Raw genomic sequence first — 25,791 nt, 5'->3', positions numbered from 1 at the left:
CTGTAGCCCTGTGATCGTTTCTGCTCCCTGGGCGCAAGGGATCAGGGTGGGCCAGGCGCGCGTGCCCTGTGGTCGGTTGTTACCACCCTGGGCACAAAGCCCCCCCCCCCCTTTCCCTTTCAACACAGATGTCAGTTTGTACCGGGGCAGAGCTGTTGTCTGGAGAGTTTGCTGGCATCTTCCAAAGAGGTCTAGGAAACTCGGAATTTACAACTTTCTCAGGCAAATAGATTCTCACCTTCCAGCTTGCCACCCCAAAGCCAAGCCACCCAGTAAGACCACTTCCATCAGCCTCAGCAGGTACACCTGTTAAGAGGAGAGCAGGTGGGAGGGGCTGTCTTCCTGAAATGTTAAGGGTGAACTTTATTTAGGCTCTCTGTCTGGCAAGAGCATTCCCATTGTTGAGTCCTGATGCACAACTGCCATATTTAAGGCCCTTTTTTGTTTCCTAGGGGTATTTGTTAAGCTATTGGATCTCTACCAATCAGAAACTACTTTCCATTAGTTCATTTCCACATCCTAGTATGTGTTTCCTAAGGTTGGTGCAACAAGGTAGCATAGACTTTGTGGCTTGAAGTGGAAGTTAATCACTACCCAGTTCCTAGATTAGAAACTCAAACTTAAGGTGTTTCCAGGGCAGGTTTCTCCTAGAGAGTTGTAGGGAGACAAGTGTATACTGCTCTGCTCACTTCTGGTGGTTGTTTGCAATCATTACTGTCCTTTGACTTAAAGACCCGTATATGAGCCAATATCTGCCTCAAATGCAGGCACATTCCCTTCTCTGTGTGCCTGTGTCTGAGTATTTACTTTGTATTTAGAAGCGCTTAGATTGGGGCCTGATCTAGTCTAACATGAACTCAACCTGATGACATCTTCAACCACCCTACTTCCAAACAAGGTCACATTCACACAGGGTCTGCATATATCTGGGGCAGAACACATTTCAACCCACAGCGACACGAAAACTTGTTACTTTTTCTCACTAGGAACCTCCCCTGACCACATTTCCTCTCTCTAGTAATACAGGAATTATTCTCTATTTTAGCTACATTTCTCTCAAATTCTTATATTCATGTTCCTTCTATTTCCTCTCTGACAGTTGTCTAGGAGACTTAAGTCAAGTAGGCATTGGTGTCTCTTGAGTTACTGAAATTGCTGCTCCTCTTCACGTTCCAGACACCAGGCTTCTCTGTTTTTCTCACACATGTTTGGTATGTGTATACCTGTCACTGGGTGTGCATATTTAAAATTTTATAAGGTGTTTCTTAGACCTTTTACCTGAAATGTTTTCTGTTGGCTGAAATACTAACAAAAACTTACAAGAAAAACTATTTGTGTTTTTAAGTCCACAATTGTATCAGTGAGTATTTTCTACTTATATTAGGAATTATGCCCAACATAGTCGAGAAATTGGGCCTTTAAAACCTTTATAAAAATGGTTTATTTCATGCCACTACTGATATTTGATTGAAAATAGATTTTTTTTCGTACAATGTGTTCTGATTATGGGTTTCCCTCCCTTATCTCCTCCCAGATCCTCCTACTTCCCCATCCACCTGAATCCACATCCTTTCTTTTCACTCTCATTAGAAAACGAGCATGCGTCTAAAAACAGAAAATAATAAAATGGAATAATATAAAAAAACAGAGTAGAAGAAAAAAAAAGCCCAAGATCCCCTTTTGGGGGTGGGGGGGTGGTAAAATGACATTTTCACAGGGGTTGCCTATCAGACATCCTGCATATCAAATATTTACAACTCACAATTACAGATAGGAACTAGCAATGAAAATAATGTTATGGTTGGGCTTAACCACAACATGAGGAACTGCATTAAAGCATTGCAACATTAGGAAGGTTGAGAGCCACTGGAGCACATTTAAAGGGAAATGTAGTTATCTATTAATACATTTCATGCTCATACATCCTGAAGGAGATTTGAGAAAAATCCCCAACAGGAGTTCAGGCTTTCCTAGATTGGGATTAAATGAGGACAAGGAACAAAGAAGCAGAACTGACAGTTCAGATGCTAGAACTGCTGTTACTTTCTACTCAGCATTATTCAAGGTTCCCAGCCCAAACTTACCTTGCTGCCTGTGGTTTTATTGTCAAGTTCAGGTGTGACTGAAGATGATGGAATAATCTACTTACTTATTCATATCACTCTCCATATTGCTGTGCCATAATTCTCTCCAAAATAAGGTAAGCTCTTTATGATTTTTTTTCTAAATCTTCCTTGGAGAGGTGAGTAGAGATAACAAGTTCATACCTCACATCCAGTTTTCTTTCTGACTTGGAACTGCCTTTCAAGAGGGAAAGTTCTGAAACTGGATCCCTCTGATAATTCCCCATGCCTGAGAACTAGAAAATGGATCCCAGGGAAACTGAACCCCTGAAGGATGGGGGAGTCACACAGACATGGTCAAGGGTCTGGTGATCTGAATGGATAAATCCCTTATTTTTAAGTTAAGAGGATAGGATCAGTTATCTTCCAAAGGGGAAAAGAGATAAGTCAAAAATGAAAATCTCAGCCTTTTAATACTGGGAGGGCTGCAGGAGCTAGCAAAGGACACACTTTGGATTGCAGAGNCAGAACTTTGGATGGAGAAGGGAAAGAAGTTTGTTTTTGAATAGGAAAATAGGAGTTGCAGAGCAAGCAGTGGGAACTCCCTTCCCTGGCCTGAGAGGTAGCAGGAGAGGACTCCCAGCTGCTACAACCCCCACACTACACTGCCTGAATGCCCAGAAANTGCTGAGGTTAGGAAACTGGTTGGGATTGATCATCTTTTTNTGGACATGGACACTCTCCTGAATTTGGAANAGCCCAACTTAGAGTGCCAAATTGATATGAACAATCCTGTGACTGCAGAAACTACAGCCTTACTGATCAGGCTTGGACTCTTGATGATGAGAGATGACCACCACAGGGTCAGCTTAAAGTGCTCCTAGTTTGGAGCATCCCNGCCCTGAGAAACTGCACAACCACACAGCGACTCCCACTACAGCCTTCATTCAAGCTCTGTTCCTTCAGCACTAACTCTGGCTAAGCTGGTGGTGGCAGGGGGCTTGGCCTCTAGTCCCAGACCTTAGCTGGTTCATTTTTAGCTTAGCANCACTGACCAGCTCCTTAGATGCTTTATTCTTTAAAATATTTTTATTTGCTGGTCCTCGCTGAGTTTGAAATTTAGATAAAATATATAATCTTATGAGAAAAAAATATTAAATGAGGGTTGNAGAGATGGCTCAGAGGTTAAGAACACAGACTTCTCTTCCTGGAGTCCTGAGTTCAATTACCAGTCANCCCATGGTGGCTCCCTACCATCTGTAATGGAATCAGATGCCCTCTTCTGATGTGTCTGAAAACAATGACAATATACTCACATACATAAAATAAATTAATAAATCTAAAACAGAAATATTCAATGATACTATTGATGTTCTNTTATTATATCAGTGATGTGCTCCATTTTCTGAAGGATTTTTTTATTTTTCTCATTTAGCTGCCTACTTCTTTCTGCTGTACTTTTTCTTTTNTTTTGTTTTGTTTTATCTTTTCTATTAATGTTCTGAGAATATTTTAACTGTTCTTTTAAATAGTAGATTCCAGTACTCTTTAAGGGTCAGAAATTCATCTTTATTTTTTGTTGGAATATTTCTTCCTGTCTGTTTCCTTTGGATCTCTTGCTATCAGTTTGTCAGTGTTTACATAATTCAAGGTATCTCTCAGTTTTTCTCTTCAATTCTTTATTATTTTCTCTGTATTGCTTTGCNTTTGTGTTTCTGCTGCTATCTATAAATCATTCAATCTGGTCTCCTACCTTATTAACTAACCTATTCTGCAGAATAGTCAATTATATTGTNCATTTTTATTTGTACNATTTCCATTTGGGTCTTTTAAAGCACCAATTATATCTGTTTATAATGTATAAGCACTAGCCTATTTGTGTTGAGTGTGAGGCCACAAAGCCCAGTTATTAGATCTTAATTTTGCCACTGTATCCACAATCAGCATGGTCTCAAACATGCTTTCACATTCTTTGGGAGGAGATATTGTTCTTAGTCTTAATCAGGTTGCAAAGAAAAAAGAAGTACATGAATAAAAGCTTGGGCCTGTCTAGTCTGTTTTCCTTACCACACTGTTACTTTTGGAATAATGCTACATACTGAGACATGCATTATCGGGGGAAAAACAGAATATTATTTTCTCTGTGAACATTCTTATTTGTTGCCTCTACCTTCTTTCCTCTTCCTCCATCTCCCACATACAAATCAGACTTGAGGAGCTTTTCAAAACGTATCATGACTAAATCTCAGCATATAACCTCTATTTTATAATCCCGGGTTTAATTTTATATTGACCATCACTGTAGTAATGGATACTCCTGCTACAATTTCCAATCCTAAATATTTGCACTTACTTCGTCTCTCACTCATACAAAATGTGGTAAAATTTAAAAAGAAAATTGATAACATTTGGAGCACATAGTATAGAAAACAAGCAAGATATACAGAAAAATTATCTTTATTGAATTACCAACCGTAACACTTCCTAGCTTTCTGAGTTTTCCTGTGACTAGCTTATCTGAGATGAGGTTAATCATGTGCAACGTGGGAATAACGGTGAATGTCAAGGGTGTATTTTAACTCAATAATGGGTCTTTCACTGCTCTGCTGTCATTCTTGAGTTTAAACATTTTGTTTTTATTTAACTTGCCATTCAAAATGGCCAAAAATATGTCAGCACCTCCCAGAAGAAGTGTGGTGTCTGTTTCTGTTATTTTTATATTCCTGTGACAAATCATCTCATAATGAATACCCACTGAAGGGAATTAACTGCTTGATTAACAGTTTCAGAGGGTTCATCACATAGTTACTTGGTGCTATGCTTCTGAGTCATGGTAAAGCAAAGCTTTATGATAGTAAGCATATGGAGGATGGGGCTGGTCACAGTCTGGTAGAGAGGAAATTGTAGGCCAGGCATAAACCTTCAAAGTCAGTATTCATTTACCAACTTCCTTCAGCTAGACTATATCTCCTAAAGTTTCTGTCAAAATAGTACCATAATTTGGGAAACAGGTAACCAATAAATGAGCCTGTATAGAACTGCTTGTATTCACACCATAACAATGTCACCTGAAGTGCTTGCTCTGGTACCATAATGATAAAACAGATATAGTATATGAATTTCATTGAATAATTTTGTTGGTATATTAAATGAACAGTGTGGGATCTTCCTTTGAATGCCTTAACATTTTATTTACAGGGAGGTACTGAATTTTTCACATGTAATTTGGAAGCTAAATCAATCACAGAAATGAAGCATGCAAAGCATCCATCAAACATTAGTGTGAAATTGACAAGTGTTCCTGAATTACCTTATAAGAAAGGATTACTGAATTCATCACCTAAGCCAAAAGAAAAACATAATGCCAAGTCGACACCTGATAAAATTGAACCAATGGTCATTAGGTCTCCACCCACAGGAGAATCAATTGTACGGTATGCCTTGCCAATACCATCGACTATGATGAAAGATTTAGTATCTGATGCTGAAATGGTCAGGATGATTGCCAAAAACCTGAAGATGGTAAGGCATTTGCTGGGTCTCCTATTGGGATAATTCCCAATCTGGTCACTAGCAGGAGGATTTGCTATTAGACAGCAGGTGAATCAGCTATAGTTATGATGGACTCAGTATATCATTATGCAATGATAAAATTTATTACATCCAGCATGTGGAGGGAAATCAGAAGGAAAATGGGATGAAGCCTAAAGACTGCTCTCTTATTGAAGTTGTATGAGGCATGCTTAGTTGCTCTGGCAGTAATTTATGACAACTCACGTAGTATTTGTGCTAGAGGAAGTCATTAGACACTCAGTGCCCAGAGTAGTGATCACTTAAAGTGGTCTGTCTGAGCTAGGGTTTTACAGACACCATGACCAAGGCAACAATTATAAAGGACAACATTCAATTGGGTCTCACTTACAGATTCAGAGGTTCAGTCCATTATCATCAAGGCAAGAACATGGCATTGTCCAGGCAGACATGGGGCTGGAGGAACTGAAAGTTTTACCTCTTATTTGCAAAGGCAGCTAGAAGCCTGGTTTTCTGGAAGCCCACGCCCATGTTGACACACTTACTCCAACAATGCCATACCTGCTAATAGTGCAATCCCCTGGGCCAAGCATATACAAATCATAGATCCCTAACAAGTATATGTTAGAAATCAAGAATCCAAGGAAACAGGAATTCAACATAAAGCATACTTTCTGGGATAAAATCCTGTCTTTCTAGCTTCCTGAAAACAAAATTTCTAAATGTCAGGCTAAGGCCACCCACCATTCCAAGAAGGGTTTTGTGGATATAAGCACCTTGAACTCTCAAGAAAAAGGGGCAAGGTACTTGATATTTCCATAAGTTTCTTTTTATATAACAGTTTACAGCCAAGTTGTAAATGGGCTTTTTAAATGAGCACAAGGAGAGAAGACACCAAATTAAAAATATTATAGTTTAGCATACTTCTAAGATACCTGTTAGGTCACAGTTTGCTATTATGGCGAATGTCTTTTAAATTTTATTGCTTTCTGCTCTTTACATTTTTTCAATTTTTTAATATTAATTTTACAACCCAATTACAGCCTCCTCCCTCTTCTCCCAGTCCCACCATTACAAATACCTGTCCCCATTGTGACTTCCCCTGGGTACCACCACACCCTGGGGCATCTCATGCCTTCAGGTTTAGGAACCTTTTCCACTGAGGTCGAATCAGTCCAAGTAGTGGAAAGGGGGATCCAATAGTTGGGATCAGAGACTGTAAAAGTCCCTGTTTCCACTTGTTAGGGGATCCACATGAACATCAAGCTGTATGTTTGCTTCAAATATGTAGGGTGTCTAGTTCTAGATCCTGCATGCTTCCTGGTTGAAGGCCCAAGCTCTTGAGTCCCCATGGTCTCAGGTTAATTAACTCTAGGTTCTTGGGGTGTCCTTGACCCTTCTGACTTTCCCATTTCTATCCCCCTCTGTTCTACAACAGTCTCTGGACTCAGCCTAATGTTTGGCTGTGGGTCTCTGCATTGGCTTCAGTCCACTGCTAGATGAAGCCTCTCAGGAGACAATTATGCTAGGTTCCTGTTTGAAAGCATAGCAGAATATAATTAATATGTCAAGGGTTGGCTCTCTTATATGGGATGGGTATCAAATTGGGGCAGACATTGGTTAATTATTCCCTCAGTCTCTGCTCCATCTCTATCCCTGCACATCTTGTGGGCAAGAAAAATTTTGGGTTAAAGAGTCTGTGGGTCGTTTGAGGTTGCCCCTCCTTCCTCTGGCAATCCTGCCTTGCTTTAGGGGTGGCATTTCAGTCTCTATATCCCGCTATGGTAGGAATCTAAGCTCGTCACCCCTATAGACTCCCCCATGCTCTCTCCCATCCTGGGCTTCCAGCTAGTCACCAGAAATGTCACCCAACCTCATTTCCATTCTGATTACCAGGCCCCTCTCACCCTCTTCACCCTACACTTGATCTCCATCACAGTTCCTATCTTCATGTCCTCTCCTATTTAGTACCCCTTTTCCATTTATATCACAGAAGTATTTAGTTTCCCTACCTGAGTAAGATTCATGAATCCTCCTTGGGACTTCCTTATTACTCACTTTATTTGGGTCTGTGTATTGTTGCATAGTTATCCTGTGCTTTATCACTTATGTCCACTTATAAGTGAATATAAACCATGAGTGTCGTTCTGGCTCTGTGTTACTTCACTCAGGAGGTATATAAATTCTCAAGTTGTATTCATTTGCCTGAAAATTTCATGATTCTTTTGCTTTTAATAGCTGAATAGTATGCTATTGTGTAGATGTTCCACATTTTCTGTATCCATTCTTCACTTGAGGGGCATCTAAGTTGTTTCCAGTTGCTGGCTATTACAAAAAGAGCTGCTATGAACATAGATGAGCAAGTGACGATGTGGTATTGTGGGACATCTTTCTGGTATATGCCCAGGAATGGAATAGGTCTTTACATTTCTTTCATTTAATGTGATATTGAGAGGAAAATCAGATCTTGAGGAAAACTCTGCATTCTTTAGCCATTCACAAGCATGTACCTCTTTTAGCTATTTATCTACATAGAGAAGATACAGGCTTGGAGTGTTTTCATAACTAGGAAGCACACTCAAACACCATTGTACAGGGCACCTTCTTGACAATGTGAGATGAGTCAAAGGGTGAAAAGCTTATATTCCAGCCAATGGCAATAAAGCGACATCTATAAGATCATGGTGTGAATGTTTTAGCATTTTGACTATGAATAAACGTATCTTACTGTCCATTTTTCTTAGCTTGTTTCTAACTTGGAAGACATCTATGGAGCTTGCTATGATGATGGAGAAAACGCAGCAGAAAAAAGTGAAGCAGAAGGCTTGTCTGTATGTGTATATAATGCAAGTGAAATAAATTAAATGCTGAAAGGGGTTAGCCCTCACCTTCAGAATCCACAAACACACACTGTCTGACTAGGTCACTATCTACACAAAGATTCTCTTGTGACATTTGACAAAACTGTACTCATGTTTCCAGCTTCAGCCAATTCCTCCTGTCTTAACTATCTGTAAGTCTACTTTTTATACTCTTGCTTCTATGGTGAGTTTTAAACATGAGCTTGGTTATTTTGATTGCCTTGGCTGTAAGAAAGTATTCTTGCACCAGCAAAATGGTTCAGTGGGTAAAGATGCCTGCCATTAAGTCTGACAGTTTGAGTACAGTCTACATGATGGAGGGAGAGGGCCAACTCTTGACGTTGTAACTCCATGAGTATACTCTTGCAAGCAAATGTGAACTCCACCCCCAAAGTTTTACAAAGTATTTTCTTTTCTAAACTTTAAGATAGAAAATAAAATGGGTTTTTAAACTCAGTAAATTGTTGTAATACACCTATTAAGACCACAGTATGAAAAAAAAAAAAAAAAAAAAGACCGCAGTATGGTTCTTCTTAAGTTGGTTGTTTCTGTTTCTTGTTGTTCATTGTTTGCTTTAATCTTTTAAGTATTTTTAAAATTTTACTTATGAATATGTGTTCATGTCTGCACGTACGAATGTGCACATGTGGTAGTCCCTGTAGATGCCAGAAAAAGACATTGGGCTAAAGTGACAGGAGGTTGTAAGCCATCCAACGTTGGTGCTGAGAACTGGATCCCAGTCTTTTGAGAAGGCATCAGGCACCCTTCACTGCTGAGCCATCTTGAAAGACCTGTTGTACATACATTTGACTCATCCAAATGTTTGCATTTGAATTTTTCAACTTTTAGTTTTTTATTGTTATTTTGTGTGTGTGAACAACTGCATGTTTCATAGAATATATATATTGAGATCAGAGGATAATTTTGTGGATTTAGTTTTCTTCTTTCCCCTTTACATGGGTTCCAGGGACCAAATTCAGATTTTCAGGCCGGTCCCATTCCTCTCTTAGCCACATTGCCAGTCACCATTTATATTACTCAAACATAAAACCTTATCCTTTTATTTATAATTCGCACCATTTATATTACTCAAACATAAAACCTTATCCTTTTATTTATAATTCGTTTTAAAATGGATTAATTTGGGATATTTAATAAGAAACCTGGATTGAAGCTTCTCATAAATCTATTTAATATCTGTATTTATTTATATTGCATTTAATTTTTTTCACCAGAATTTAAATTTGTTCACTGTTTAGATCATTTACATTTGTTTGTCTTACAGTTTGGAGGGACTATTAATGACATTATGTTTAAAACTTTAGTTTCTACACATTTGGTATGCATAACAGGCATATGGTTGTTGTTTGTCATGATCTTTGATCTTGTGATACTAGTAATTGTATCTTTTAATTCTCAGAAATCCATGCTGATTATTGAAGGGATAATTATGTTGTGCTCGCCAGATACTTTAATTTCTATCACTCAGAGTTCCAGTCTGAATGCTTTTTGTTTTCTTATCTGGACTTATAGTGGTTTGGGGTTGTAGTAGGTAGAAGTGGTGAAAAAAGAAGACATTGTTGCATTCCAGTAACTATGCTCAGACAAGGTTAAAAGTGCAATTTCATGTTTAGGCCCAACAACAAAATCAAGAAGAATGAAAGGGCCAGCTACTTCTACTGAGTAGGTGGTACAATTTTTCTCCCCATTTAGCCTAATGATTCACCCTTGGTATGGAAAGTGGAAAACCAGTTTTCACTGCCATGGTTCTTCAACTGTGCTGTACTATCAAGTAGTGGTAAGAACATTGGTCACTGCATGACAACTAGACTCAGCTTATGGATCAGAGTCCACTCCCTCTAGAAATTGTTAGAGCTTATCTAACATTGAGGAAAGATCAGTCTTCCAAGTTTCAGGGGATACTTGAATTTATATATTTTGCTCTCTTCCTGAGTCTAAGGAGCTGCCTTCTTCCATCCTGGGGAGAACTTTTCAAATCTAAGGAAATCCCTGTGCAATAGCCTGAAAAGACTGATGAATGCTCAACTGGTATTTCTTCATCTTACAAATTCTGTCTGTCCATAGCAGTTTGCTTTGAGATTGTATATAGGTAAGAGCATCCTGCTTCCTCCATGCCCAATTTAGATAGGTTGGGCTTTGGTTCTTTGTTTCTTTGGAGCTTGTTCTGTGGAATTCAGTTCCTCAAATTGTATGTTGTCTCATTTTCTGTATCCTGACTGAAAAGTATGGAAGCAATCTTTAGTTTTTCTTTTTCTTTTCTTTTCTTTTCCTTTCCTTTCTGACATTTTGTGTGTGTGTCTGTGTGTGTGTGTGTGTGTGTGACAGTAGCACTGGAGTTAGGTATTCCATTTCTTTTACATTTCAGTGCTAAATGACACCATTCACTCCTTCCTAGGGTTTTTATACCAGTGTTATTCAGCAGTGTGGTTTTGTTTCACTGAGTTTACTGAGATACGTGCCTGTTTTTAGAGACAGGGCATTTTATTATATCTTTGTGGTGTACTTATTTCAGTAATTTTTACTTGGTCTCATTTTTATTTTTTGATATTAATTTTGTTAGAATTTCATGTGGGACTATCATATTTGCAACATTTTGCCCTTCCTCTCCTCGCTTCAACTCCTATCATTCCCTCCCTCAAATTCAAGGCTTCTTATTCCTTAGTTAGTATTTTATAATAGATATGCATGTACATATAATAAATGTTTGTATATTCAATAAACATACAAAGTATCTATACACATTCCACTGAATTCCTATAGTGCTGCTCTTTTGTAAAGGATTTTGGGGCAGACTATTTGGGATTGAATAACCTCTCAGAGGGCTCATCCCTGGAGAAGAATTAGTTTCCCTCACTCAGTATCTATTCATTACCAATATCTCCTCATTTAGGATTAGGGCCCTGTGAGATTTTCCTCATCTACATTGTCGTATCAGCTGGTGGTTGCATTTCTCATGGCTTTTTGAGGCAACTACATTGGTGAGATTTTATGTGGCACAACTTCTTGTCAAATATGGGAGATATTATTTCAGAGCAGATATTCTGGTCCTCTGGCTTTTACACTATTTTGCTCCCTCTTCTAAAATGCTCCTCAAGCCTTCTTTGTGGAGGTTATGGTGGAGATGTACTGACTGGAGATGAGTACTCCATTGTCGGTTGTTCTTTGCATAATAGACAGTTGTGGGTTTCTATGACGGTCTCCCATCTGCTTCAAAAATAGAAAAAAGAAAAAAGCTTCTTTGAGGAGGTATAAGAGCTTTATCTCTCTGGGTATGTAAGGAGATGTATTAGATACAGTTAGAAATTTGAGTGGTTTAGGGCATTCTCCTCTAAGTCCAGGGACTCAACAGCCATAGGGAGTTGGCCAGGTTTACAGTTCTGGGAATAAATTCCAAGCCTTTAATCAAATTAGATAGTTTGTGATACCACAGCATATAAGTGCCACTATTGCACCATTCAGGATATCTACCCTTTATTGTCATTGTTATGGGAGTGGAAATTTTTACTATCATAATCATTAGTAGTAGTAGATATATGTTACTATTTGCAACAAAATGAAGTCTGTTAGTATTAAAGAACCTATTTGTAATAATAATAATAATAATAATAATAATAATAATAATAAACTAGTAGTATGCATGTGGTAATCAGCTTTCCTTACATCTATTGTCATAATTCTTACTGATTTCATTATGTATATGGGTGTCAGTTCCTGAAATTATTTCAGTGAGCCTGGCCTCTGTCTACAACCTCCTTTGTTTTCTTGCAGCCTACTTAATATTATGCCAGAAGTTCTTCAGTTTCCCTAGGGCCTGAAAAACATTGGTCCTGACAATTGCGTATCCCAAACTATCCTTGTATCCTCTCCCAACTAGCTTGAATTACATAGTACACAAGTTATCATTATCACTCCTCAGCATATCTGCTAAATTCTCTTGTGTCCTTCTATCTGTTGTCTTGGTCTTACATGGGTAAACTACAAACTTTATCAAATTGACCTTTAGTTTGTGGCAATTAAGTGCAATGGTGTAATGGAATGAACTGTCTATATTTGTAACTGGTTAATCTTCTCTATCCATGTCTCAACTCTACAGGATGATTCTTCCAATGTTTGTTTGTTTGTTTGTTTGTTTGTTTAAATACTAAAGGTTGAATTCATGGCCTAAAGTATGGTTGAAAAGCACTCTACAACTTCCTTAAATTTTTGAGGGCTAGCAAGGTGGTCAGTGAGTAAAAGCACTTGCCACCAAGACTGATGACCTGAGTTCACTCCTTGGAATGCACATGAAGAACTAATTTCTGTTCTTGGATCTTTTCATGGATGATATGACATGCATACACAGTGGCACACATATACACACATACACAAATGAAACTTTAATTTTTTTGAGACAAGACTTCACTAAGTTCCCTTGAATATTCTCTGGATTTCAATCTGGCCTGAAACTCAAAATCTCCTGCCTCAACCTTCCAAGGGCTAGAATAATACATATGTCTCATCAGTTTTGTTCCTATGAATATATTAATGGTTATTCTCCAGTGGACACCTTCTTCTGTGAGAATCTTAGCTGGAAATAAGTGTATAAGATTGATTTAACATGGGTTCATTTTCTGATATTTCTTCTACCAGAAGATATTTAATCATTGCACTGTATTGATGATTGGCTACTGTTAGATAACACTGAAAGTCTACATATTTTGGCAAGCATATATACAGTCAAAAGTTGTAATTCACATTCTTTTCTATTTTTGTAATGCTGGGACTGGAACCTACATCCTTGGGTTTGCTGCACAACTGCTCTACCACTGAGCTTCATCCACAGTCATACATTACCATTCTAACATGTGCAATTCTATACACTATAACACAGTAGTTATTTTCTTTAGACCATCCTGAAAGCAGGAGTGTAATGCTGGGCTGCTAGAGTCTCTGCACTTGTATAGATGAAAATAGGAAAATATACTGTGTCATCACTCTAAGGATATAGTTCCTTCCACATTTCATTTCTAGGAGGGTTTCCTGGGATAACATTTGAAACATGGCTTTTTGCCACCCAAGTTTGAAGCAGCAGAAATTACACAAAACCAAAATATTTTCCAAATACAGTTAAATAGATAAATAAGTTGATATACAAGCAGGCTCTAAAATTGAAAGGAACTCTGTTTTGTGGTCCTTTGAAGGTTGGTGATGAAGTGAGTTCATTCTTGTTGGGCTGTTCACAATTTGCTGCTCAGCTGGAGGAAGCAGTTAAGGAAGAACATAATGTATGTATTCCACATTGTGTCCAGTGCAAACTACGAGAGCTTGTATTGCATGTAGAAACTGTGATGTGATATCCAGTAAGCAGTATTAGCCTAGAATCAATCCTTTGTGAAATTACAAAAGTCATTACAAAACAGCTTTTTTTATATTTTTAGTTTCAATGTAGACATTTAAGCCTCTGGACTTTTCTTTAATTACAATATCAATACAGTACTTTCAAATATGACCTCTATGTTTTATTTTCATCTTTAAAATAAGTCTGTATTATCAAAATTATTTTATGATTAATGTTCTTTTAAAAACAGAAAGTTTTTTTAAAAGAATTATCATAGTACTGATTCCCAGTATGAAAAAATATTAGCACAGTTATATTTGACTTTTTGCTTTTCCTAACATATTACTATTTTTCCCAATATGTTATCATATATATGTATATATTGTATATATAAAATTTTTCAAAAACTGAAATAATGTATGCCAAGAAAGATAGCTCAGTGGTTAAGAGTATTTGTTGCTCTTACAGAAGACTCATATTTGGCCCCTCACACTCATGTGTAACTCTAGTTACAGGAGCTTCTGCACACTCATTTGACCTCTGCTGGGACACATGTAATGCATATGCACAAACATGCAGACAAGAAAACCACAGAAAATGAAAAAAGAAACTTTTTAAAATTTTAAATTAAATCACATTTTGCTCATTTCCAAATATATTTTAAGTTTTAAACTATACCATGGTCATTATATTTACAAGACACTTTGAACTGATTAAAGCTTGTTATTGCATAATTTTTTTTGAGTAACCTGAAAAATAGACTCGTGTTTAGATGTGAGGTTCAACATTTAATGTGTGTTCTATATACACTATATAGTTAATAATACATAATATCTTTTACTCTATATTCTGTGATATATGCATATGCCCAACTTCATTTGCAGTGTTGTTTAACTGACATCATTTATTGTAGGCTTAGATTTTCCAAAACCTCCTTTATTTAGGCTTCTTAATTGCTTTAACCTCCTGTCTAGCCCACCGAACAAAGGTAGGGGGAAAGGGTTATTAAGGAAAGGTGTTGTGGACCTGTTTAGAAGTAGTTCCTTGGAAAAATTCCACTCTTCTTTGTCATATACCAGCAGTCTAGTCCAATAGCAAACACTACACCAGAATCAGAAGCAACAGCACAATCCAGCAGAAACAGCAATTAAATATTTACCCTTTTAAATACTTCTAACATTATTTTGTGATCATTTCTAATTGAAGAAAAATATTTCAAAACTTAAAGTTTTCAGTAATCCAAACAATATTTTACCATATGAAGATGGAACTATAGACCTGTAAAACAAGTAGGGAACCCAGAAGATGAAGACAGTGCGTCATGGGTAAAGTGCCTGCCTATTGCATAAAGATGAGGATCTGAGGTAGATCCCCAACATCTATATAAAATCTGGTTGATTCACATCTGCAAGCCTAATACTGGAATGAGGGATGGAGATGGATGGATCCATGGAGCTTGCTGGTCAGCCAATCTAGTCAATTGGTAAGCTCCAGAGTCATCAAAATACGAATCATAATGGCAAGGAAATACAAGACAAGTTAGGAAAGACTGGTTAACTAAAATATATTAAAATTAAAGCATGAGCCTTATTTTTTTTAATCCACAAAGAGATAAGGGCAAGAAAAATCATAAAAGCAAAACATTGGTTTGATTTATAGCTGGTAGGAGATTATCATGATTATTATGTATCTGTATCAATAACTGAAAGAGGTATATTTGACATAAAAAGGTAAGAAGTAAAAACACAAATACCTCATAAATATATCAAAATACATTGTATCATTTTAGTAGTTTTAGAAACCTGGGAATGTCACTAAACCATGTCACATTACTAGATAAGAATGATATGCTGATTGCTGAGAGCCAACATTTTTGTAAAACCCTCCAATTGATTGCACATTTACTTCTGGTGGCACCCTGCATCTCTATAACTCTGCAAACACTCCTGTTGGAAAACCTCAATGTTTACACTGTGCTTATCCAGATCATTTCTTTCAGAAAGTCATTTTTGATAATGCAACTTTAAACATAGGGTGATTTGAATGAAAATTATCCCTATAGATCATACTTAGTTCCCAATTCGTGTAACTATTCGGGAGAGATTAGGATGTGTGCCTTTGTTGGAGAAAGTATGTTATGGTACTTTTGAAGCTTTGAGGGTCAAAAGGATCCTACCATTACCAGGGTGCTTTCTCTGCCACCTGCTTTTGAATCAAGACATAGGCTCCCAGCTTTCTTCCTGCCACAGCTTTGCTCCATCCTCACAGAATCTAACTCTCTGAAATTGTAAGGCCTTTTTCATTCTAATTAGATGATAATTCTAAAGCTAAAGTTACACCATGTTCATTCTACAGGTGTCTATTTACTTTTTAATGCTGTTATTTTATGTCCTAAAAATTTCAATTAGTAACAATATAGATTTTGAAAGAAAAGTCTTAACGTATTTAAATCATATCTTGAAATGCATATAAATATGTGGAAAATACATAAAGTGAATTCAAAGACAATTGTTGAAAATTTTTTAAATGACTAATGAAAGTCTTTATAATGAAGGAGTGTTATAGGATGATATATTAAGTTTTTCAACTTAAAAAAATGTTTTTGCTTTTCTATTTTTGGTGGGTGAGTGGGACACAAAACTGGGAGAGTAGGCCTGGAACAGATGGTAAGCAGGTGTGATGGGGTGTATTATATGAAATTCCCAAATAATTAATAAAAATATTATCTTGGGGAAAATAATAATTACTAATTTTGGCTGAAATTCAGATAACTAATAAAGTAACCACTTCAGAGCAGAAAAGTGGGGGAGACTTACCGTATTTACTGAAGGGGCCTATTCATACCATTTTGTCTCCACTCAGGAACTAGGCCATAAGCCATCTGTTCCAGCAGCAGTCCCCAAAGTCCAGGAGCAAGGCAATAAAATTCCCCACCTGAGGAAGAGTCTGATGATAGTCACATAAATGAGAGATATTTTATCTCAGAATAGACCATCAATCCTGGACAGTACATTCTCTGGTTAATTTTTCATGAAGCAGGAAGGCAGCTCATCTTGGGCATCTTGGCACCACCCATCAGTGAGATTTTAGCTTACCTAATCCTAACAACATAATAATAAAATGTTTACCTATCTTAAATCTAATTCGCTTTGCTTTTGGTTGAGCTGCCTGTCTTGAGTTGTTCTGAGGCTAGAAGCTGCTGTCTCAGGCATTTAGCAACTCATAGTAAAACCATCTTTGTTCTATCTCTGCAGGAACTGCACAGCTCTAACTCCCAGACTGCTAGTTGAAGTCTCAGAAAGATAAAAGAGGAGGGAAGCCTGCCTCTGTATTTTGTCCTTAGCACTTATACTTCTTTCAGAGTGCATGATCACATGGCAAAAAGTTTACCACAAGTTTGCACATAAATTCAGGTCATAAATTGAACAACAGAGAATATGTACATGTGTATCCACTAAGAGTAATTACCTAGCTAAGCATTCATCATCTGTCACTAGCTCTATAGGTTTATGGAGAGTTAAAGACCATAACTAAGTTATCCCTGAAGTTTTGCATAGATAAACCCAGTTCATATCTTATCTTCTGTCCTTCCACCTGTAGTAAATCCTTACTTCCCTTTTTATGACCTTTGGTTAATGGTCTTACAACTTCTTGAAATGTGTTCTAAGTTTTAGATGCCTGTTGGCTGTCTCAGAAGCAATTAACTCATGACACTTGAAGACTGGCATAGTTGCCATCAGTTTTGACAGAAAGAATTTAATAGTAGTTTTAGTATTTAAAACAGGCCTCAGTGTCTTTGCATGGGGCACCATTTTAAAGTGGTGGTGATCCCTGCATGCTGGTTGTTTCTGTAGAATAAATGCTCTATTGTTCTTACATGCTATTTGAATATGGGTTCCTCCTTCAGCAATTCTCAAACCTTAACAATACAATGCTGTGAGGCCTCCACCTCAGAGTAACTCAAAGCATTTCATCATTGTGACAGGAAAGCTGTATGCTTCCACATGCCCCAGGCAACCCAGTTGCATCTTTTACCCACAAAATCTTCTTTTTATATTCAGTGCTTTGCCACCACTATTTCCTTAAAGAGGCAGAAATGAAAGTTAAATGAAGTATAATGTACAAGAACTCTGATTCCTTTAGCCCCCTCTCTTTGTTTTTCCTCTTTTAGTAAAAATAGATTATTTTCTTATGTAATTATCCTGATTACAGTTTATGCAGCCTCTACTCATCCCAGTTTCTCCCCACTTCCCATTCCATATAGATGCACTCCCTTTCTGTTTCTCATTTCTAAGAGATAATATCAAGACATATAAATAAAATAAAATAAAATAAAATAAGACCCATCACATTGAAGTTGAACAAGGTAAATTAACAGAAGGAAAAGCATCAGAGAAAAGGCACAAAAATCAGAGAGCCACTTGTTCACATACTCAGAAGTCCCATAAAAATAATAAACAGAAAGCTATGATATATATGCAGCAGACCTGGTGGAATCCTGTGCAGGCCCTGTGCCTGCTGCTTCAGTCTGTCTGAATTAATATAACCCTTACCTATTGATTCAGAGGGCCTTGTTCTCCTGGTGTTTCTAACCCCTCTGGCTCTTACACTCTTTACACCTCTTCTTCTGTGGGGTTCCCTGAGCTCTGAGGGGAGGGATTTAATGAAGACACCATATTTAAAACTGTTGCCACTGCAATTTAAAAACAACTAAGACAGAAGTTGGTATCAGGAAGTATATGGTATTTTGAGGGAAAGTGGAAATTTTATTGGACTTTGGACTCAGAACACAGTTGAATGCTGAAAGTGAAGTTTAATGGGCAAAGTAGAAGCTTGGAAGACTGAGATCCACACAGACTGTGGTAGCCCTGCTCAAGTGGTTTCAGAGAGGAACAATCTTAGCCACTGGATAAGACACCATTCCTGTGATTTTTGGCAAAGAATGGGGCTGTTTTCTGCCCGTGTGTTGAGAATTTCTCTGAGGCTATGTTAAAATTCTCTAATGGAGGAGGTTTCAAGGCACCCTACTATTGAATCTGCCCCCATGCTAACTAGTAATCCCTCTTATGCAGGTATACAAAGAAAAAGAGCAAATAGGTCAGAAAACAATACAAAATGTAAAGTTTTAAGAGAAAAAAATGCACCAGAAAATTTAATTTGGGAGTCAAGGTCTCTACTGAAAGAGATAAGGAGATTGAAAATAGGTCTTATGAGCTCTCAGGGCAAGACCCTACCTAGCTAAACTCCCTTTCTGCAGTGAAAGAAAAAAGTTTAAGAAAAATTAATGCATATTGCATTATGGTATGGTCTCACATCTTTGAGGATCATGGAGTAGATTTTGGTAGTTTGAATAAAAGTTGCTCCATAGAGGCCATGATGAAAAAGTTGGTTTCCAATTGGTGGAACTGTTTGGAAGGTATGGCCCATTGGAAAAAAATATGTCAGGGATGGCTTTGAAACTTAAAAAATTCAGGCCATTCCTAGTGTGCTTTCTCTTCATGTTGCTTTCAGATTAAGATGTGAGTCCTAGAACTGTTCCTGACACAATGCCTTTGTTCCATCATCTAACCCTTTCTTTGATAAGTTGCCTTCTTCATGATGTTTTGTCACACAATGTACTAGTAATTAGGACAAACATGCAATCCTCTCTTCAAGAAGCATACAGTTGCTTTAAGCTCCAGCTCCATTCAGCACAATTCAGCTCAACTCGGACTTCAGCATGAAAAGCAGTCATGTAAATCACCAGCTAATTGTTGGCCCCACTAAATATCTGATTTAGTAGCCTAGGGAAGGAAGAAGTAAAATATCCTTTCTTGCAAATGGTACAATCTTATATATAAAAGACCCTATACCTTCCACCAAAAAACCTCCACTCGTAAATAGTAACCTCTATTCAATAAAATAAATGGACACAAAATTTAGACACAAAAATCAGTAGCCTTATTGTGTACACTTGACAAACATGCTTAGAAAAAAAAACAGGAAAACAATACTTACAATGACCTCAAAAAATAAACTGTCTTGGAATAAATCATGAACTTTTTATACTAACAGAGCAGAGAAAGTAATAAATCAAGCATTTTTCAAGTACTCTTCTGGGAACATCAAGCAGGCAGATTATGACATTGTGGGGAAATCTCTACTATAGCCCTCAGATGCTACCTGATATATTCTTAGTCTTTCAGTGGATGGAATTTATGGAACTTGTCTGTACTTTGCAAACTGTTCAATCTAATAATCACAAAAATATTGGGTCACACAGAGGTCAACAATAAATGGCTATTTGGAGGCTGAGATAGCCCAAAGTGATTTTCCTCAGAAATTGTACAACTCCCCTATTATTTGTGTTTGAATCAGTTAATCACCTCTTGTAGAACATACAGCACAGGCTTGGCTCTCTTCTGGAAACTTTTAATATTTTATGAACAATATATTAGATATTAAGAATTTATTAAAATTTAGGAGTTTTCCAAAATAGTCCTATGGAGTGAAAAGCTATTTTTTATTCTAGATGTAGTTGCATATTCAAAATGGACTAAACATCATAACCACAAAGTTATAACTTTGGAACTACAGATTTGTATTTGCTTTAGCAATATAAATCATAGTAATTTTAGCAAATTTATCATTGATAATTATAAATGTTGCATGATACTTATTTTATCTTTAAACATATTTTCTAAAACTTTGTTTTCCAGATTTTGGAGTCTCTTTTCAAGGTATGTGTTTCATTGCAGCTTAAAGTAACTAAAATTAAAGAGAAGAGTGCATATTAAGCAAAGATAATCTAGGTCTTGAAATTACAGCATACCCTGATTACTTCTAGATGTTTTTAAGTTTATCTTCAGTTGTATGTTACACTACCCCCTTCTGAGCCCTGTGTGATGCATGTGAGTCAGGAATGGTGTTTGGTGGATACAGGGCACAGATACATATGTATTAACTTTCTCCTCATTTTTTTTTCATGAAGTGGTTTCAGCAACAAGTCAACCAAATGGAGGAGGTAAAATATAACTTCTTAACTGTTAATTACATTAGTAAGTATTTGAGCCATTTGAAAATCAGTTTGAAGTATGTATAAATCAAATGTTTCAATAACCATTGATTATAAAGTAATATTTTGATTTAGGTTGAAAAGTAATCAGTTTGTAGCAAAATGTTTATGAGTAATTTGCAAATGAGTTTTCTGTATGAGTCCAGTAAAGGACAAATTTATTGAATCATTTTTTTTCTTCTAAAGAATAGTGTAAATTTCACTCACTTTCTTTTTCTAATTTACAAAAAAGTAGTGAGAATTTATCAACTTAAAATTTCTCCTATATTTAAAAATTATCCATAATATAAGCAGACATAAAATTTTATTGATTTTTTTCCAATATTTATACTGTTCTTTAATGATATCCTTTGTATTTTGTATTTTCAAATACTTTAAAAATTAGACTGAGAATAACTCGTCTCTGTCTTCAAGGACTTTCAATTCTGCTTTGGGAGAGAATATATGTATTCCTTTAAGCATGAAAGAATAGTTTCCAAGGAAGCTTCTGGGATTATTCAGAATTTTTCTGATTTAATGAACTTATTCTAATTGATAAAGAAAATAATGAAATGCTCTTAAGGCATGAGATCAAAATGGGTATTTAGTAACTGGCTAATTTTGTTACTTTAGATAAGTAAAGATAATTTACAAACAGATCATCCATCAGATGATAAATTTGTCAAAAAGAGCATTATACAAATTGCAAGGCTCATGCATAAAATTGAACATATTAGAAGTCGCCTAAAAGAGCGTAAGATGTCCATACAGCCTCAAGAAATGTAAGTGAATTATAAAAAATTAATTGAATTAAAATCAGATGTAAGCTAAGTCAATGTTATTCCTTTACAAAGAACTTCTTAATGATATCTGAATGCTTAGTTACTTTTTTCTGATTTAAAGCTTTCATAGTCTGAGATGGTGTTATTTGGAGCAGTGGATATTAGTCACATGTGGCTACTCAAATTCAATTTAGTAAAACAAACTGGCTTCTGGGTCATATTAAACACATTTTAAGTACTCAATAGCCATATATATATATATCTATTATTTAAAAATTATGTTGGGTAGTCTATCTTTAAAACATCTAGATTGTAATCATGTTTCCGAATACTTCTGAAATAAATTTTAACCAAAATAGAATTACATCACATCCCAGTTTCCTCCCTCCAGCCCATCCCAGCAGTTCTCCCATCCCCCCTCAAGTTAATAGCCTCTTTTCCTTTATTATTGTTACATGCATACATATGTGCATATATATAAGTATGCACAAATACATACTCACAACATGCTGAGTTTGTTTTTGTTGTTTGTCTATACATAGTTTCAGGGCTGACCATTTTTTACAACAACTAACAAAGGGGATTCAAGCAGTCAATAATTATAATTCTTTGTCTAGGTGTGGGACCCTGCAAAAATTTCTGCCTTCCACATTAGCTTGTCCATTGTTACACCATTGTTCTCCAATCTTGTTTATGCAGCCATTTCTAGAATACACTGTGTACTTCCAAGTACTATGGCTCTTGAAATCTTTCCACCCCCTTTTCTGAGATGTTCTTTGAGCAATTGATGCAAGACCTAGGATGTAGATGTGTCTGTTGGGGCTAGGCTCCCCATGATCTGTTGATCTATGCATTTTGTCCACTTGTGGATTACTGTGTTTGTTTCCATTTGCTGTAAAAAGGGGCTTCTTTGACAAGAAGTGTGGTTATACTTATCTAAGAGTATAAGAATAAGATTTAGAATGTAGCTACCTATTATGCAAGTTTAATAAATTTCTGATAATATAGGTTCTTTAAAAAAAATTTATTAGTTCTTTGTGAATTTCACATCATACATGCCAATCCCATTCATCTCCCACTTCCTTCATACCTGCCATGGACCCTTCAGCCTCCTCCTCAACAGAAAAGAAAAAAAAAACCTCCTGGAAGCTAAAGTGTGTCACATTGTGTTCCTCAGCACACCATTTCCTCTACATTTCTTTGCTTACAAATGTTCATTGTAGTAAGTCATTTGGTCTGGTATGAGGCCTCTGATATCTGGTACAATCAGTACTGGAACCTCAATGCTCCCATACACACAGAGCCCACCCATGCTTCTGTTACGAAAGTCAGCTCTACCTGTGCTGCCCAGGAGAGTTGCAGGGCCTAATCTCCAGAGCACTGCAGGAGGTAAGGGGCAGAGATAGCCCTCCTGCTCTCATGACCACAAGGTCACCTCTCCTACAATGCCTAGGCAAGAGGTGTGGACAATTCTGCACAACCCTCAGACATCAAAATGTCCCCAGACTGAAGTCCAGATTGGGGATATCCACCTGACCTTTGGTGGTAGTAGAATCCTGCTTCTATAGGGACATGGTCCCAGATTGGTACCTAGTAGCAGCACAAGTCAAGACCCCACCATGGTCCCAGCTACTAAAATTGGGCTGATCTTCTTTTCCTTCTTTTTTCCAGTTATGCCTTTATTTTTTTTTTTTTTTTTTTTTTTTTTTTTTTTTTTGTGCCCGTATACTTCTGTTTCTCTTTTTCTTCCACTTCTCTACCACTTACTTGTTCCTCTTAGTGGTGTACTCATTGTCTTTTAGTGTCTGATGTAGTCTCAGGAGTGATCTAAGAAATGCTATATCCAACATGTCCATTATGACTCCAGTCAGGGTTGTCCTCTGGGGCATGGGCTATCTTCCACAGTCTATGCAATGCCAGTCTGGTGCTCATCTCAGGCAAGCTTCCTGTCCAAGCCCCCATGGCACTGGGCTGATGATTAATTTGGGCTTGCCACTCGATTGGGCCACCCTTCAACGGGCCCACCCACATGGCCCATGTGGGTCTTGTCTCTCTTGGGCTCACTTTGCTAGTCCCAGGCAGGGCTCCTCTAGTCTCTCTGACTCAATCCCCACCCTGGAAGGCACATGAGCATCTGGATTGGTGGTCATCTCAGCTAGCTCCCTGTCTGGGATCCCTGGTGCTGGACTGAGCTCACCCTTTCCAGGGAGTGTTGAGCTACTAATCATTCACTTGTTCACAGGTCAGAACACTGAGTATAGACATAGCCTCTCTCCTCTCTGCCATCTAATGATGCATATGTGACATAGCAGCCACACCTGCAACTCCTCTAGTGGCAGGCATAGATTCTTTTTAAAGGTCCATTACCTCAGTAGCTATGTTTCCAGTACCAGGCATTGGTGGGAACCATAGAGAGAAGGCTGTAGCAAGCAAGTAAGCTTCCTGGAGTCAGCCTACCTTTTTGCACAGCTGTGATGGGTGAATCCTAGAAAGGTGGGGCCCCAGGTGCTTTGTCCAGGATTGCTTCTTGATACTGATGTACCTTTTTATAAATGTTGTTGCTCTGTTCCTCATTTTTCTGACAAAGTGTGACTGGAAAAAGAAATACTACTTATGTCTATGGTCAGTTATGACTGATCTTGCCCACCCTATTGGGCAAATTTCCTGCAGATTATTATAAAGATGTGCTTTCATGTAATAATGATGTTTAGATGAATTGGTGATTTTTTTTTAATTCCTGATAATGATTTCATAGTTCTCCTGAATTGATTCAAGTAAATTTAAGCCCCCTGTAGAATAAAAAGCTACAAATAGAGTTCTGTCACAGACTACTTGCACTAGGAAAAGAAAATAGTTTTTGAACAAATTTTTGATCAAGAAAACATTCCTTCTAGGTTAGAAATGAAGTCGCTAATTTCTATAACTAAAGGTCACAAACTGGTAATGGGTAATCACAGGTACTTGACACAAACCTTGCTAACTCATGACATAAAACTATTGTTTTAAATTTATAATGAATTTGTAGAACTTAAAAAAACAAATGAGGATGTTTAGTCTGACATGCCTTTGGGTGGAAAGACCTGTAAACACTTCTGCTGTTACTCCTAAAACCTTATCAACCTATGCCATGAACTATTACTTTAAAGTCACTATGAACTGATAAAAAATAAAAATATTTAGAAAAGCATGCAATCAATTTTCCTGCTGTAACTTCCTCTTGTGGAACATTTTACCTGTGAGGCAAATTATTTCTTACATAGAGAACTTTTGTCTTGGAAAGTATAAAAGGCTGAAAGCAAAATTAAAAGGGAAATGGAGCTCTCTTCTTCTTCATCCAGCACGCATGTGTGCATGCTTGTGTGTGTGTGTGTGTGTGTGTGTGTGTGTGTGTGTGTGTTGGTTCTCTCTTTTCATTTTTCTTTCTCACCAGTCCCTGAAGAGTTAAAAGATTTCAGAGTTTCTGGTCACAGAAAATATTGGCTAGAAGTAGTTAAGTTTTCTTTTCTAGTAGCAGGAGTCAATTGCCCGAAGTCATCAGCTCTGGTCCCAGAATAGGAAAGGAGTGTTAATTACCATCAGCTTTTGGTTCAGCCATTTTTGCTGGCTCACTTCAGTTTACCTGGATGTAAAAGATGGTCTTCAACAGGGCTTGATTTCTTTACTGTTGAATGGACTTTATGTTGAGTTAGACAGCTGATGGTTGCCAACAACATGTGAGTGCCGTTATTGCATTTATACCTCACCAACATCTGCTGTCACCTGAGTTTTTAATCTTAGCCATTCTGAATGGTGTGAGNTAGAATCTCATGGTTGTTTTAATTTGCATTTCCCTGATGACTAAGGATGTTGAACATTTCTTTAGGTGCTTCTCAGCCACTTGGTGAGAATGTTTGTATAGTTCTTTACCCCATTTTTTTAATAGGGTTATTTGGTTCTCTGGAATCTAACTTCTTGAGTTCTTCATATATATTGGATATTAGCCCTCAATCGGATGGAGGATTGGTAAAGATCTTTTCCCAATCTGTTGGTTGCCAATTTGTCCTATTGACAGTGTCCTTTGCCTCACAGAAGCTTTGCAATTTTATGAAGTCCCAATTGTCAATTCTTGATCTTAGAGCATAAGTTATTGGTGTTTTGTTCAGGAAAATTTCCTTTGTGCCCATGTGCTCAAGACTCTTCCTCA

At 37.2% G+C, this 25,791-nt stretch overlaps 1 protein-coding gene and 1 non-coding gene across 6 annotated transcripts in view; one reads left to right on the top strand and one right to left on the bottom strand.

Moving 5' to 3' along the window:
• Window positions 1-43: 43 nt before the first annotated feature.
• The window catches only part of LOC110314724 (coiled-coil domain-containing protein 7-like), a 66,311-nt gene continuing 40,563 nt past the window's right edge, over window positions 44-25,791 (top strand). For 2 of the 5 annotated variants that reach the window (XM_029534628.1, XM_029534627.1), the window contains exons 1-7: window positions 44-300; window positions 5,262-5,585; window positions 8,339-8,425; window positions 13,657-13,740; window positions 20,492-20,512; window positions 20,764-20,796; window positions 21,460-21,608. In XM_029534628.1, the coding sequence (XP_029390488.1) occupies window positions 5,313-5,585; window positions 8,339-8,425; window positions 13,657-13,740; window positions 20,492-20,512; window positions 20,764-20,796; window positions 21,460-21,608 (647 nt within the window). In that variant the 5' untranslated portion in view covers window positions 44-300; window positions 5,262-5,312. Of the gene's footprint in view, window positions 301-5,261; window positions 5,586-8,338; window positions 8,426-13,656; window positions 13,741-20,491; window positions 20,513-20,763; window positions 20,797-21,459; window positions 21,609-25,791 lie in introns of those variants that run through there. The other 3 variants (XM_021188959.1, XM_021188958.1, XM_021188961.1) reach the window with 3 other exon arrangements.
• LOC115063299 lies at window positions 23,817-23,948 on the bottom strand. The gene has a single exon (XR_003843160.1). It is a non-coding gene; the product is annotated as a small nucleolar RNA SNORA17 (small nucleolar RNA).

The sequence above is a fragment of the Mus pahari genome, unplaced genomic scaffold, assembly GCF_900095145.1.
Source record: "Mus pahari unplaced genomic scaffold, PAHARI_EIJ_v1.1 scaffold_5646_1, whole genome shotgun sequence".
Classification (NCBI taxonomy): domain Eukaryota; kingdom Metazoa; phylum Chordata; class Mammalia; order Rodentia; family Muridae; genus Mus; species Mus pahari.
The sequence above is the reverse complement of the archived record's forward strand: the minus strand, read 5'-3'. Positions and strand labels throughout refer to the sequence as shown.